This window comes from Lepisma saccharinum, chromosome 12, assembly GCF_977018435.1.
Source record: "Lepisma saccharinum chromosome 12, izLepSacc3.1, whole genome shotgun sequence".
In the NCBI taxonomy this organism is placed as follows: domain Eukaryota; kingdom Metazoa; phylum Arthropoda; class Insecta; order Zygentoma; family Lepismatidae; genus Lepisma; species Lepisma saccharinum.
Window position 1 is genome coordinate 39,193,185 of NC_139240.1, and position 17,130 is coordinate 39,210,314.

General features: G+C 35.0%; 1 protein-coding gene across 2 annotated transcripts in view; it reads left to right on the forward strand.

The window, feature by feature from the left end:
* Positions 1-16,707, forward strand: part of LOC145996003 (sorting nexin-13-like) — a 59,115-nt gene extending 42,408 nt beyond the window's left edge. For both annotated transcript variants that reach the window (XM_083132153.1, XM_083132154.1), the window contains exons 14-18: positions 5,873-6,088; positions 10,370-10,561; positions 11,154-11,368; positions 13,720-13,832; positions 16,022-16,707. In XM_083132153.1, coding sequence (XP_082988279.1) covers positions 5,873-6,088; positions 10,370-10,561; positions 11,154-11,368; positions 13,720-13,832; positions 16,022-16,263 — 978 coding nt within the window. In that variant the 3' untranslated portion in view covers positions 16,264-16,707. The remainder of the gene's footprint in view (positions 1-5,872; positions 6,089-10,369; positions 10,562-11,153; positions 11,369-13,719; positions 13,833-16,021) is intronic.
* Positions 16,708-17,130: the final 423 nt, after the last annotated feature.

The following is a 17,130-nucleotide window of genomic DNA, read 5'->3' on the forward strand; positions in this document are numbered from 1 at the left end:
TGCAGCCAAGAAATGTCCTTTCTTCTTACAGAAACTGCAAATAGCATTGAATGCAGGACAGTTCTCTTTGAATGTACAACCTAACCTTGCACAGCGTTTACATTTAATATCCTTTGCCTGATTTTGCCGTGATACAAATTTTTGGCTCAATGCAGTATGGGGTTTAGATTGTGGCATGCCTTTGTGTGAATTATTTATTCCGAATCTTGATTCTCTTGTATCTTGTTGATTCTTTGAAAAATGAGCTTTAGCAAGCGAAATGTTTGTACCGAATCTACGTGAGCCTTGTATTTGTTTATTTTCACCTACCAAAAATGCATTTTGATTGACTTTATTTTTATTTGTGCGTATTATCTCATGTTGGAGTACTAAATCACAAACCTTTTCGAATGTGCTTGGCATGTCTGACAGTAATCTATCTTTTAGTATACTATCGGGTAGTCCGAACACGAGTTTTTCTCTAAGACGAGTGTCTAATTCATCTGTTGTAAACTCACAAGTTATTGCAGCAACTTTTAAACGACTTATGTACGATGTAGCTGTCTCACCTTGCTCTTGCTTTATTTGCATGAAAGCGAATCGTTGAATCCATTTATTAACCTGTGGTGCATATATTTTTCGCAATGTATCAAAGAGTTCCTCCAAGGTGCAATCTTGTGGATCCTTTGGACTTAATCTGTGTTCCAGCTCTTGATATGGTAAACTACCGATTACAGAAATAAGGGTAAACACTCGTTTCCTTTCTTGTATATCGTTAGCCTCAATAAAAGCCTTGAATCTTTTAATATATGAATTTATATCCTGGCTTGGGTCATAAGCCTCAAATGCAGGTATAAAACTTATGTGTTTTTCCATACTGGCTCACTTGGACTTAATTACTATAATTCTACTTACAGTAGTAATTATTTATCTTCTTTAATCCTCGTCGCCATTTTGTTATGTCCTAATATTTATGACATAAAGAGAAATAATTATCTCAAGATTGGAACTTCATAATTAATATATTAAAACTTGTAACAAGGTGGATTACATGATTAAAACTTAAATCATCCATAAGACACATAAACAAGATGCATAATCGTTGCTATGCGCAGACTATGTACATTGGCCATAACTGCTAATTCACCACATACAATAATGTATTTTATAATATATATCACCCCCGGTGTGACATGAAATCCTATTTCGTTTTTCTTCCCTATCTCCCTCCTTTTAAACATCTTTATCCGTATTTCATCTAGGTTCCCGTCATCTCTATTTAGTTTATTATTCCTTTCCTTGCATATATTAGCGGCCTCATATACGTTTCTATTTATTTGTTTATTTTCCCTTCTAATAACCTCCCTTTTTTAATATTATGTTCCTTTCTATGATGTGTTCGGATAAACCTGTTCTTGGTATTTCCTCCCTGTCGTCTTTATCCTGTTCCTTTCACCTTACCTCCATGCTTCTTCCCGTTTGCCCACACAATCACATCTAATCCTATATATACCCTTTGCTCCCTCCTCATTTTCTTTACAATTCCTTCCTTCCTTGTATTCTGTGAAATGTTTTTCAATGTTGCGTTGGCCCTCATTCCACATTTTATGTCATATTCCTTTACTATTTTTTCAATATGGAATCCCCGTAAACCTATATTTCCTTTCCTCTTCTCCTTTATCCTCCTGCTTCTTCTCTTCCCCTCTTTATTTATCCCCCTTTCCTCTTTTTCGCAAATGTTGCATGCTCCCCTTTATATCCTTCTCATTTCGTTCTTCTTATATCCATTTTTTTTCCTACCCCCATGATATTTAAAAGAAAATCAAATATTCTTGAAAAATTTTCAAAGCTCCATTTTTTTAATTTTTTTTTTTAAAGTTTTCAGGATATTATTTACAAGTGGTTTATTAAAATTTTCAAGTTAAGGGGGTCTTGCTCACTTTCGCGTCACTTCAGTTCTGTGTCTCTTCCCTCTCTCTGCAAATGGGAAAAGAGTGTCCACTAAAAAATTAGCATTTTTTTTACCCCTTTGTTGCTATTTAATTTAATTTTGAAAACCATGATCTGTGTGAAACGTTTTCGGAAGTATGAGAGTAAAATTATTATTATCAAATTCAAAATATTTAACGAAGTAAAATAAACCGGTTCCAACAAGCGAGGAATCTGAGGGGGTGGGGTTTATTTTCTTGTGCACAAGACATTTTTTTAAAAAAAATTATTTTACAGGGGTGTCTCAATTAATCCCCAAAAATAGCAGGTACAGCCTCCTCCGAAATCAAAAGAAGACAAGTTTTTCTTCTTTCTTCTTCTTCTGCCCACACGATTGTTGAGTATGAATAAAATTCGGGAAGAAGAAAGGCAAAGTAGCAATGATTTTCAAACATCCATGCCCATGGTGTGAGAGAGAAAGGAAGAGAAAAAAGAAAAAAGTAGTATGTATTAAACCCCCATTCTAAAACTCTGGGCACAAATTTCACAATCTATTTTTTTCTTTTCCTATATCAAATTTCGTTTCTTTTATAATTTTCAGAAAAAATGTTGTATAGTTAACCTTCCTTTCCAAATTTGTCAAGATAATTGACCTGCCATTACTATCCACTGCCTTGTAGTCATTTTCGTATTTTGATAGAATCTGAGCGAGAGGGAATGGGGAGGGGCAAGGAAATTTTTTAAAGGCTTCCCTACAAAAATTACTATTTATTTATTTACTTAAATTTTTGCAGGCCCATTAGGGAGGAAAGAGTCAATAATGGACAACGAGATTCTGTTTTCCCCTCTGGGGCACATAGTTGTAAAGAGACTTTAAAAAAAATTAATCATGGTCCCTTTTCAATTAAAAGTGTGATTGGCATGAATGTCGAACTATTACAACTCTCCGGCCCACTCCTTTTCTTCACAAACTTAATTTTAATTTTTATTTATTATTTTATTTATTAATTTTTTCCCATCACGTCAGTTGGTAACTTCTTTGTTTCGTCATTTTTAAAGAGATTAGTAAGCTAGACACGATGTTTGAAAATGATATAACAAGGGAGGAACAAGTATATCATTGTCAATTCACATTGAGAAACCGATTATGAAAAAAAAAATGACAAGACATAATTCTAATATTATTGCAAATTTGAAAAAGGTGAAAGGAGAAACGGAAGAACAGGCAAAATGGAACAAGGGAAACTGGACAAGGAAAACGTACTAATAATTTATTTTGAAACTCTTATTAATTCTGACATTTCGACATTTTGGTAAATTTACAAAAACTGGAGATGGTTTGTTTACTTATCTCCTTACAAAACCTACCTTCATGCCCCCCCCCCCCCCCGAGAAGGCGAGTGGGCGGAGCTTGTAAAAGAGAGGAAGAGTGTAAAAATACAACATTTTTCTGAAAATTATCTCAGGCTTATTAATTCTGACCCAAATTTTTCAAAAAATCAAAAATTTTGGAAGCATTTTTCCTCTTTTATCAATTCCTCACAATTCCTCACAATTATGTCACATGGTTACAATGTATGGCATTTATTTAACTGTCTTTTGGAAGAGATTAATCTTAAAATTTGCAAAAAGTCATACATTTCATCTTTTTTGGCATATTTTGCAGTATACAAATCAGAAAATTTTGTAAAAATTCGTGTCATGGATTTAGAGATGTATAAATGTGAACCCTTATGTTTAATTAATATATTCACAGAATTCAATGGCTGGGGTGAAAAATGTCGACAATTCATGTTTTGATCAAATATCTCCTATGATCATTACTTACGGAATATTTTTTTGAAGATCTACATCATTCTTAGATCAATACAACTTATTTTTATTAATTCAGATAAATTTTCTTATAATAAAGATGCTTATGGTAGGTTGTTTCCATTGTAAATTCAGTATATGATGATTGCAAGTGTTACAAACTTTTTATAAGAATAGTTTACGCTACAAACAGTTATATCGAAGTTTGCATTCAAAAATGATTCTTCTAACATATCGAAGGTCCAACCAGTAGCCTGGGAATGAGTTTTCAAGGTACTGGACCTAGCTTCAGAAAATTGGCATGTAGTGAAAGCGGGTTTGCTCTGAGCGCAGGCAGTCTTTATTAGGTCACATGTAATGTAACAAACATGTGAAAGACCGTAATATTTAGAAATAATAAATTCTTAAACCTTCAAGAATTAGGCCGTATTGTTTTCATCCAGTTTCCACAGCTGCTGACATGGTAAAGTATCATATTTTTGTATACATCAGATTTCTTACATGGGAATGCCCAAGTTGATAACATAAGAAGAAATATCAGGAATCGTCAGTGCACAACTCTGGTCTATTCGTGAAAACGTAGGAGTTTCGTATCTGGTTGATTTGGAAGATGAGAAAGTGCAACAGTATTGATGTTTCATACATTACTAGCGTCGATGTTCATCATTTGGTGTATCACTATCATAATATAGATTTTGTGTTTTAATTTAAAGTGATAGTACTACATTGAACTTTGACATCCAGAAAATTGATTTTTGGTATTGATTTTTGTATACTGATTAAGTCACTTTCATATCATCCATTGACATATGTAAACTCATATGTAATATTCACTAATTTGTACCATGTTTGATGTACAACATAAATATTATGTTGGGATGCATCCTGCGTAAGTTTTAATTCATTGTGCAGTCTGAAATACTATATATTTGTTTGTTCATAACTCACTTTTTTATTGAAAAATTCAAGCAGATATATTAAGATTGGCTTGGTAAAATTTCAGCAGACTCATGATACTTACCTATCTAAAGTAAGTGTTTTAATGAAAGTAATATTAATTCAGATAGTTTAGTATGCAGCACATATCACAGTATCCCAATTTTTGTGTTACTTTACTGCGTTAAATAAATCGAGGCTAATTCTTATCACTTTCATTCAAATTATAAATATTAGTGTGGTCTTACCAAATTTAAGTGACTAAACTGTCTCTTGTAAAATCAAGTTACAGTGGTCATCGTAAGTCCCTAAAGGGTAGTGGGGTAGTTGCACGCTTGTCCTTTGTTTGAGGTCATGGACCTGAAAAGGAAGTGTGCTTCTGATACAGTTTCTTCTTCAGAATCAGCATTCTGTGAGGTCAGACGTTTGTGACATTCATTGCACAATTTGTGTCTTTTGTGCTGCGTCAGTGGCGTACTGGGAAGATTTATGTATATACTAGGCATGTTGTTTTACTCTCTGAAAGTATCACCAACAGAGATGCCTAGGTGAGAGCCAGCAAAATTTGAATTTTTGTAAATAAAGAAAAGGTTTTTTGACTTTTCTCTTCTTCTACTTGATAAAGATATTTTTTGTGACCATATAGCCTAATCTGTACTGAAGAAAACGAGGTATGAGTTGTATCTCTATCATTCATACTTTCAGAGATATAAATTTTTATTTAAAACATGACGGAATTTTAAATTTCCTGCTAAAAATTGAAGATACCAGGAAAAACAGCCTTGCGATTAAGGATTCACAATATCAGTAAAATTCTCATAACTGTCCATTTCTATTTTAAAATAATTTCCAGGCTCTAGGCAATTAATAGAATATAAAACAAAAATGTGGCGCAACAGCCCGTGAGGGCAAGATCCTACCTCACTCACCTTATCCTACACACTCACTCACCCGAAGTAGTGGTGGGTGGCCACCAGTGCCTTACACAGGCCGAAATCTCAAGAGAAAAGTTGTTAGCTTTCCCCAGGAGACTCTAATCTGTGCACATCCTGTAGCTTTAGACCGTGGCCACAGTGCGTGACTAATTAATAGAATAAGTGTATTCAAAAAAAGATAACTAATTAATAGAATAAGTGTATTCAAAAAAAGATAAGAGTGCAACACATTTTTCTTAGTACAGTACTAGTTGTACTGATGAGCAATTTCGATTTTCCAGTACGAAGATCTGGGGAAACTGACATTTCCGGGGAAAAAGACCTTCCACAACATGGACAGGTCGGTCCTGGAAAAACGAATGAAGATGCTCAACGACTATCTCCAGATCCTGCTCCAGACGGGGGTTGTGCAGACACACGCTCACCTTCAGGAGATGCTGTGTGCATTCTTGGAACAAGGTGATTATGACAAAGGTGGAAGCAACGTCACTCGTACGGTAAGATTGCTTTCTTACATATTTATAATGCAAAGTTGGTATTTTAGTGCATCTGCCTATTGTAAGTGGAAGGATAGTTGACCTACAGCCAGTCCAATCCTCATGTAGGGGTTGGTTGTGTTTTGTCCATATATATGGCGAGTGCCCTTTACAGCCACAGCTTTCAACACGGCTTGTGAAGTTGAGTTGTTGTTTTAAGTCCACTTTATGCACAGATAGGCTAATCGGGACTGGATGTACAGTTTAAAGTGGGATCCGAACCACTATGGGCCTCCACTGGGTATCGAACCCGGGACCCCTTGATTACAAGATGACGATGTTACCACTACGCCACAACAGGTGTAAGTAGAGTCTAGTGCTCAGAGAGAGATGTGTTGATTTTATTTATGATAAGAGGCTTGGCCCAATATAATGTTACAGGAGCAAATAGCATAAGTATTGATGCACCCACAATGTTAATTTCAATCAATAAATCATTAATTCTTTCTGTCAGTATTAGACATGTTTTTGGTAAAGAAGAAATGTGCTTGGGTGGCTGCATTTTGGGCATCAATTCATTATGTCGATTGATATTTCAGTGTTCTTATGGTAAATATCTCAAATTTGTTTCAGAAACTTTACTCTTATTACTCAATAATAGGAATTTACATATTAATTTGCATATCTGCAATCATTACACGTCCAATGCATGAAATATTACAAAGTTTATTTCTTTATAAAGAAGTCTGTTTCTCTTCCCTTGTTTTGCCATGCCAGAATTGATAAAATTTCCATGATTCGCAGGGTGATGTAGATTTGGGAAAGTCCTGTGTATGCAAATAAACTGCCAGTTTCACTTGTAAGAGGAGTGTATTTTGTATGTTATTTTGCATAATTTGTAAAGCAATGTGAAGCCTCCTGAATGGCATAGTGATAGGACCTATGGTTTAAAGTGGGATCGAACCCAGGACCTCTTGATTACAAGGCGATGGGGTTAGCACTAAGCCATCAGGAAGCCTACACAATGTGGTAGGAAACACACTTTCCTTTTGAAATCATCTAAAATTAATCTCATATTTTGTGTTTGCTCCAAAACCCAAATATGCATGTGCTTAATCATTAGAGCCCGGAAGTTTGGCAAAATGCCTCTTTTTATCTACTGCATATATTGATAAAATTTTTCCGGATATACGTTTCTTATGTTGTTTCGAATGTTTTAGAAGCCTTTTATTTTGCCTATTTGGGATCCCACTGCCTATTTTTAATTATAATGCCTTTTTTTGCCTGTTTCAATGAAATTTGACATTTTTTTTAAAAAAAAATGTGTATATAAATTATTTTTCTCCCAAAAAACGTTGTTGGCATTTATTTTTCTTCCGTTTATTATGTGAATAATTTTCGCCTTATTTAAGTAATATTGAACTCACACATGTTTCAACATTGCTGAAGGAGAAAAGTGTGAGAAAAAAGTATTTCATGCTGAGTCAGGATAATGCCTTTCGGTTAACATTTCTTGTGCATGATTGACTGCTGAAGTGGACAGGTTGATTTCGAACACAAAGAAGATATTTCTGAAGTCTCCACTCGAACCTGAAAATTTCAGGAAGTTGCGCCTGAGCTTAGTTTACCTCCGCAACCAGTCTTGACGAGATGGGGAACCTGGATATCAGCAGCTATATATTATGCTAACAACCTTGAAAAAACAATGAGGTGATCGATGCTCTTCCAGAAAATGAAGCGGCTTCAATTCGTGAAGTGAAATAACTCCTGTGCTATTCAAGTTTATTTTTGCACATTATGGTGCATTGCCAGAGACAATTACAATTATAGCATCCATGAAAATCTTCAAGGAATCTATGCAGCAGATGATGGAAGTGTCAGGAGAAAAGGGGTCAGCTGTTGCGGAAAAGTGCTAACGGGTAGTGAGTGCAAATGAGGACTTGAAACAATTGAAAACAATTTGTGATATTCTAAAAGGTGAAAATGCTGTTACCAAAATGAGTACAGCTACATTAGCTTGTTTTATGTATGCTCCAATAACTTCTGTCGAAGTAGAAAGATCATTTTCTATTATGAAAAACATTCTCCCTGACAAGACGACTATCAATGAATGTTGAGAACTTAAAAAGCACCTTGTATTATGTGCAATCAAGATGGAGAAAATTGAAATGCTCTTCCCAATGTAGATTTTAATATTTTGCCAGAAATTATAGATAAAAGTAAGCGACTTCCAAATGTGCCTTTTTTTCGGTTTATTTAGCCTTTTTTTTTTTCATTTTTAGTGCCTATTTTCCACATTACAAATGCCTTTTTGCCTGCCTATTTTAACGAAAATAAATGCCCGAACTTCCGGGCTCTACTAATCATTATACAGCATGATCAAAAAGAGATGCAACTTATGGGGAAATATAGTTGATTATTATTTTTACTATATTTTTGCTTATTAGCTGTTGAGTAACAGTGAAAACTGCATTAATTGTGTCTGTAAACTGCATTAACAGCTGATTAGGCGAAATTGTTGCTGCAGACATGATTAGCTGCATTTTTGTTTTGTTTTGTGGATCATAATTTCACAGCAAATGTTAAGAAGAGTCTTCAAAAACATGATTCACCATATTCACTTGTGTGAATCTCACAATGGAAACCACTTCCAGCACTTATAGTACATATTGTACAATAAATTGTTTCCCCATAAGGTTGCATCTTTTTTTGATTACCCTATAGATTCTGCCTACACCTCCTGCCCCTTCTTCCTTGGGCATATATACTTAGGAAGTAACTTCAAAAGTAGAAAAAGTGACTATGAAGATGTACAGGTCAGTGAAAAGTGAAAGTCTAAAGACTTTTATTAAATATGTTTTATAAGACTTAGTTATGTATTACTCTACAAATGATTCTGCATTATCACATGCTTTGATATTCTTCTTGGAAACATACTGATGTAAACATTATCCCAGTTAAGTCAGAATTAGTAAAGTGAAATATTTAATTTCTTGTTTGAATATTCATCTCCATTCTGATTTCATGTTTTGAGATATTGTAAAGGTGGTATAATATTTGTAAACATGTAAATATAGTATGTAGAGTGAAACCCCAATTTTATGTTCTCAGTTTTTATTTTCCTATATTATACAATCAAGCTTCATAACCCCAATAAAGCAATATATTGTAAAATTTTACATTTTAGTTTTAATAAATCAGTGTGTCAACCAGTTTAGAAATTGTGGAAATGTCAGGAAAATTTACTGTGTTTCTGTAAAAAAACAACATTTTTGTGGAAAAATAGATTCTTGAACAAAGAAGAAAAGAACGAGACGTTTTTAATTTGTTATGGACGAATTATACTACAGTTCGATATACTGAGTATCACTGGCAGTTACGGTAGAAATTGCATATTAAATAGTCTAGGAAAAGGGGCCAAGTTTTGAACTATTTTCAACTAGAAATCACCTACAGTTAGTGGCTTTTGGCATTTACCACTTTCTTGTTGCAATTTTTGGGTTTTGTTTGATAGTCATGGACACTGCCGAGCTGTAATGAATACATTGACATTCAATGGAATTGTTACAACATTCAGTGTCGTGTGACTACATATTATGATTAATACATATATTACTAAATTTTAATACAATTATGTGGTATTTATGCTATATTGTTTTGATTTTTTTAAATCTTTCTTTATCATTAGTCAATATGTGGCCAGTAGTATGTTAAAGCTCATCCCTGATGTTCATATCCAACAGTCAATTTCTGTTCAGTTGTTCTCATTATTACTTTTAACTTTGTTTATTGGGTTTCTACGTGTGGTGTTCAGCTAAAATATAGTGTCGTTCTAATACATGTGTAAATAAATGAATTGCCCTAATGACTTGATCTGGAAAACCTGGAAAAGTCTTGGAATTTTGTTTTTACGAAATTGTAGAAACCCTGATAAACGCAATTATAATTTTTCCAGTTCTTTAAATTTAACAGTCTCGTGTCAGTGCCCTTATTTTAACTTTGTGTTTTTTTAGCATGCTTCTGCAGAAGAAAATGAGCATTTACACGTTTATTAATTCAGACGTTAATTAACTTTGGTATGAACTGTGTTCTGTGGTTAAGATATTAGCATAATATATTGTGATCGTAGAAACCATGTTTCGGAATCGCAGACACGCCATTGGGTTTAGCTTCTACGTCAGTCATCTTTAGAACTTGGGATTATACTGAGATGCAAGCAAATCCTGTAAAATACATCATATGTTTATTTGCTAAAGCATTGAGTACATATTTCCAATCTTAATTCTATCTTTCTTCCTGCAGTTTGACACATTAGTGAATCCATTGAAAAGTTCCATGAAATCTGTGGGCAATGTGGTCCGAGCTGTCCCAGATAATTTGTTGAGCACGGTTGACGGAGTGATGGACGGTATAAGTCGGGTTTTTCAAGGCAAGCACATGAGACATCCGAATTTCTATGAGTCGATGAAAGTTGGGGCATCTCTTGACGTTGAGGTAAGATACTTATTTTACTTCATACTGATATTACACAAATATTTGAATTCAGTGTTTTAGGCTATTGCTGTATTGTAATGCTAAAAAGTATATAGTTTAGACAGTACCAAGATGTGTTTGTAAATTTGTGTCAACGTACCAATTGTGCTTTGATAAATAAGTTGCATTGGAAGTAGTATAAACATATAGTAATCAGTTTAATATTGATGTTACCTGACTCTAAGGTGAAGCTGCTATCACATAACCCCCATCAGCTTTACCTTACTGTTTGGCACACATAGAGGAGATGTACTATGTAGACGTTTCAGCAAAAAATGCAAGACTCGAACCTGGGTCTCGGGCATGCTAGCATATTAACATTAAAGACAATTTTATTATTATTGTTATTAAAAGCAGCAGTGATCTCCTACTTTGCAAATGGACACATATATACAGTGCAGCTAAAACACTTACGTAGCAAAAATGTATAAAATACAGGAACACTAAATCAGCGTTACACTGTATTTTTTTGTCAGTGTGTAAAATATTGTTATATATAATTAATTATAAATGAAACTGTATTAAGTATAATGTTGTGCATTTCCTCTTGCAGACTGATGATAACATTCCACTACGAATCATGCTTCTGTTGATGGACGAAGTTTTTGACCTTAAATCAAGGAATCAATGGCTTCGTCGTCGTATTGTCACTATTCTCCGGCAAATAATTAAAGCCATGTTTGGTGATATTGTTAATCGTCGAATATTGGATTATGTCTCGTGGATGACTAGTCCTGAGCAAGTAGCGGAGTACCTGAAAGTTTTCAAGTGAGTGTTCTTCCTTGCTTGTTTCTGTAACTCTATCATCAAGCTATTGTCAGATTATAAGCTTTCATGATGTGGCATGGTGTACCAAGATGGAAGGAGTTTCCTTTTTCTGCCCTGTTTGGTTAAATAAAACACTGGCATTAATTCTGAGTCAGTTGTCCAAATGTTTTGCAAGTGGTTCTTGGTTTGATCCCTGGTAGAAACTCCAAAATTTTGATGTTGAACTATTAATTAGGGAGCAACTCAGAAAGATGTAGCAGGTTACAAAGACAGATAACAGCTGCTGTGAGACTCATTGTATCACCCAATCGAAAACTTCATAGCAAGCATTGGGTCTAATAGAACTGTTGTGGTATGGAGTCTAGCTCAGAGGTGGTAAATGAAGGTGCATTCCTGAAAGAAAGTAGCACAGAAGTTGGAAATTGCTTCCATATGGTGACATACGAGTACAGTGTGTTTCAAAAGTCATGCAACCCAAACTTTGAAAATTTATATCATGAAAACCGTAAGAGATATTTACACCGGGTTTTCTACATTATAAAGCCTCATCCATACAGTTATTTTTCAATGCTTAATTTTGTCACTACTCCATACAAAAAATCAGATAAATTAATAACTGGTGGAAGGCAGCATTAAATTTTTTCCCAGAAATGCACTTTTGAGTGAGAAACATTTATAAGAAATTATCGGAGGGTCATATTTAGATGTCTGATGATTGATGCCATGTCAGTCTGTCATTTGAGACCAATATTGATCATGTGCAGCATTTAATGGATTTATGACTGGTGATTTTATGAGTTGAGTGAAAAAGTTCAACTTTTGGTATATATCTCCATAGCTGGCAACACTAGTAGGTCGAAATTTTGTCAACAGATGCACGCAACATGTGCTTAAATATTGGCCATACATTTACGTAAAAAATTATAAATTCTGATTTTGTACCGAAATTGGACTCTTGAGAGAATTGTAGGCTGCTCCTGGCTATCCTGAATTATCTTTGATCCGCATTTATGAATCACCCTTACCATTTTGTAAGAAGCTCCATCAGCTGTGTTGGAATGGCGGGATTGCCAGGTGCATAGAAATTTGCACTAAAAAGTCAAATTTCGGTGGAAAATTATGATTTTGATGCAAACGTATGGCCAATATTTAAGCACATTTTGCGTGCGTCATTTGACGAAATTTCGACCTGCTAGTGTTGCCAGTTATGGAGAAATGTCCCAAAAATGGCACTTTTTCACTCAATCCATAAAATCGCCAGTCATAAATCCATCAAATGCTACACATGGTCAATATTGGTCGCAAATGACAGACTGGCATGGCATCAGTCATCAGATGTCTAATTATGACCCTCCGTTAATTTCTTATATATGTTTCTCACTCAAAAGTGCATTTCTGGAAAAGTTTTAATGCTACCTTCCGCCAATTATTAATTTATCTGATTTTCTGTATGGAGTAAAGTGACAATATTAAGCATTTAAAAATGTCTCAATGGATGAGTCTTTATATAGTAGAAAACCCGGTGTAAATATCTGTTACGGTTTTCATGATATAAATTTTCAAACTTTGGGTTGCACGACTTTCGAAACACTCTGTACATTAGTTCCTTCTTAGTCAGACTGAGTACTTTTTTAGCTGCCCCTTATAAATCATTGCTTATCTGCAAAGTCACAAAAAAAATGAAAGAAACTTGTTTCTCTTTGCTTTGTTTCAGTGCTAATTAAATACCACTTTCAACATTTTAGAAATTGTAAAATTTCCAGGATTAAATATTACGAGTAGTACATTTCAGGGCTTCCCCATAGTGAAATGGTTAGAACTCTCTCCTTTGGTGCAAGTGATCCCAGGTTCGATTCTCAGTTAGAGCTCAAAACATTTTGGTGGTGACCTACCATCACAAGGACACTCGGGGAGCTATTTGAGTAGAAGTAGCGGACTCCAGTCTTGAAAGCCAGAAAGTAGCTAACTGCTACTTGCAGGCCAATGGTGCCGCGACCCATGGCTAGGTTAATCTTCTGCAGGGTCATGTTGTCTTGTGTTTGTCTTTCTATATGCTGAGTGCCCCTTTGCAGCCTCAGCTCTTTATAGGTATGGTTGTAGTTCTTCTTAAGTATTGAATGAATGAATTAGTTTTAAAAATTGAATAAAGAAGTTATTTTATTTTCTTGGTATGGGCCTGTACTAAATTTTGTTTTCATTAAGAGGCTTGTCCCTGTATTGTGTGACAGGCAAAAATATCCAATGTGCTGATACACCCATACTAAAAAAAATCAATGAGTAACAATCCGTCCGTGCTTGGTCACATTATTGATACTTGTATACTGGATGCTCCTTTTTCTTTATTTTTCTAGGCATTCTTTCTGGCCTAATGGTTCCCTGGCAGTTCCCAACAGTCCAAGGTGCGATGCCACAAGGATGAGAACACGTGTTGCTGCAAAAGTTGCTTTATTGTCCAGCTTATCGGGTAAATATCATATTGTATGAGTTGTTTGCTGGTTTTAAAAATAAGTTTTCTGCAATAGGGGAATTAGAAATGCATGTTAAATCCATTTAACATAAATTAGGAATGAAACTGAGTAATTTGTACCATATTGGACCAACTGATACAGGCATATGGGTTTACACCTGTAATTTTTGCCATTGCCAGTCCGTTATTGCTAGTGGCATAATTCAGTTTGCTGCGACCCCCTGCAATTAAAATATTCAGGGTCCTTAGTGGAAGAAATTATCGAGAATACTGGAATGTGTATATGCATTGATATAATAGCTCCACTTCCTATTGAATTTTGGGGCTCCATCGAAGTGTTCCACAGTTAAAACAAAAATCACACTCTAGCTGAAAATTAAGATTAGCATATTAACACATGACAAATCTAGGTTTTTACATATAAGCAACTATCTGTTGATACACAAAGTTTTAGGATTGTATAGAGAATATTGCTGGGTCCCTATACTCCCCTTTCCCCTGTAATGCATGGGTTGTGGGGCAACAGCTACCATTTCTATAATTAACCTGTAATTAGTATTATGCATAGGGAGATGTGATCCATATACACTCATTTTATGAAGCAAATTTTTATGTATATATATATATCTTACATTACTAGTATTGATTACAATTTTGTATTAATTTAATGTATAAACATTGTGTTGGATGTATTGTACAGTTCCTTAAATTTACAAAATATTTTGCTTTGTGGTTATCTTAACTTTTCTAAAAATATCCATGTGGCTGTAAAAAGTAGGTGGCTGATTAACCACCAGGCAATACCATATTAGTGTATCAGTAAGGTGGTGATAATAATCAATCATAAATAGATTGATTGTAACTGAGTGTGCAATTCTTTCAGTTCGATGTGTTCTTTATGAGTTCATGCATAGGCGTAACTTGGTGGGGGCAAGGGGGGCCCCCCAAATTTTCAGGTTACTAAATTTAAAAATTAAGGATACTTTTCTTTACCTCTTCGAACCTGAGTAGCAAAGTATTGAATAGTATATTTTATGATTGCGCAAATGTAAGTTATTTAGCAAAATACTTCTGGACTTTTTACGGGATGGAAATCTTGTCGATTCTGGGTCACAAAATCCGAAGTTTGATTCTGCCCGTGAAAGTTAAGTCCCAAGTTTGATTCTGCCCCTGAAAGTTAAGTCGCAAGTTTACTTCTGTCCCCGAAAGTGAAAGTTAAGTCTCAAGTTTGATTCTGTCCCTGAAAGTGAAAGTTAAGTCTCAAGTTTGATTCTGTCTTGGAAAGTTAAGTCCCTAGTTTGATTCAGCCTCTAAGAGAGTTAAGTCCCAAGTTGCATTCTGCTCCCAAAAGTTAAGTTCCAAGTTTGATTCTGCCTCTAAAAGTTAAGTCCCAAGTTTGGTTCTGCACCCGAAAGTTAAGTTCCAAGTTCGATTTTGCCCTCCAAAGTTAGGCCGCAAGTTATGCCCATGAGTTCATGTATTCAGTTTTTTTAAAATTTGCAATTTATTTTTCCAAGGCAAAATCCAGTAAGGACTATTGAAATATATTAAATAATGAGGTGAATCAATCATGAAGGATTTTCCTGAATTGTTTTCCTATTTAATATCTGATCGAGTACTGTATCAGCTGTTTTTATCAGTAGGTACATTATATGTAGAGCTGAGCCAATACCACTTTGAATAAATACCCACACCGATGCCAACACTCTTTTCGATTCCCACTCATACCGGTGCTTGAAAATTGTAACAATTAAAACTTGATCAAAATATTAATTAATTAATATTAGTGATTGAATATTCCACAACCAGTTATAAGCATTAATTTATTACTGATTTGTTCCAAAATATTCAAGAATTACATCAGAATGGTAAAACACATGTTATGTAATCACAAAACACAATTTTTCACACAATATTGGTACAAAAATAATAAAAAAGAAACTATTTTGGCATAATTTCCAGGATAATTGGACTGCAAAATTGTCATGTGGCATTTTCGCATATCCCACGAAAACCAAATCATCAGAAAAGTATCAGCCGGTATCGGTGAATAAAATCCAACCGATACTTTCTAATACCGATATCAGCCGATACCAATACATTGGCATCGGTATTGGGTAAACCCTAATTATAAGTATATGCACAGAATTAGAAATGAAGTAACATGTTTTGCACTTTCTTTTCAGATGAATTGAAGCATATAATAGGCAGCGAAACAACTCGTCGAGGACTGCTGTGTGTATTTGAGATGTTCCAACATCCCGTGTTAAATCGACGACTAGTCTTTGTGCTCTTTGAAGGCATTCTTGAGACACTATTTCCGGAACACAATTTTTCCACAATATTCCGTAAACTTCACTCTCAGTCGTCTCGAGTTCGGGATGACTTCAAACTGTCCCAGCGAACTCGTCAGGATCTGAGAAGATGATGATGTGTGTACGCAAGTTAAAGCATGGATGTGATTATTAAATGTATTATTATGTATAAACTTCCACATCATGCCAAAAATAGATTCTGCAAAAAGTATTGTATGAAACCAATGTCCTAGGTTCCCCACTTGGCCATCAATCTCTGATTTATTCCCTACAAACACTGTTCACCTGTTTTTGAATATTTTTGCTCAAGCATTTATTTAATGTGTATTATTTTAGAATCATTCCTATATGTTGTTTACTCTTGTTTCCAAGGTATAGTTATATTTATTTTTGCAAACTGAATCATGTGATGTCATGTGAATGTTTTTTTGTTTGTTCATACAAGACTGATTTTTAAGTACTATATATTTTTAAGGAGCAACTAAGAATCATCATTATTTGTTTTATTTGTAGGTAATGTAAATGTTGTAATTGTGTTGTTGAGTTGGCAAAATACATTTTTTTATAAATTACGTTAATTGTGCTATCATTTTGCATGTGCAACTAGTTTGTAATGCATAAGGCTATTAAAAATTGGAGGTGTTCTGTGAGGTGTAAGGTGGCCGCGGTGGCTCAGTCGGTAACGTGTCTGACTACCATGCTAAAGGTCCCGGGTTCGATCCCCGGCCGGTTCAAATCCGGGAACTTTTCTAACGATGGAAGCAGCCCTGGCGCCCACCCAGCGTCGAATAACATGGGTACCTGGGGGTAAAGGTGGTCAGGGGTGTGGTGCTGATCACATCACCCCCACTTACGACCGGATCAAGAAAGTGTGGGGCGTTACCCCCACACCCCCTACAGGCCTTCATGGCGTGGTGCTATGCACAGGGTAGCACTTTACTTTTTTTTTTACTTTGGTGTTCTGTAATAAAAATCTCACC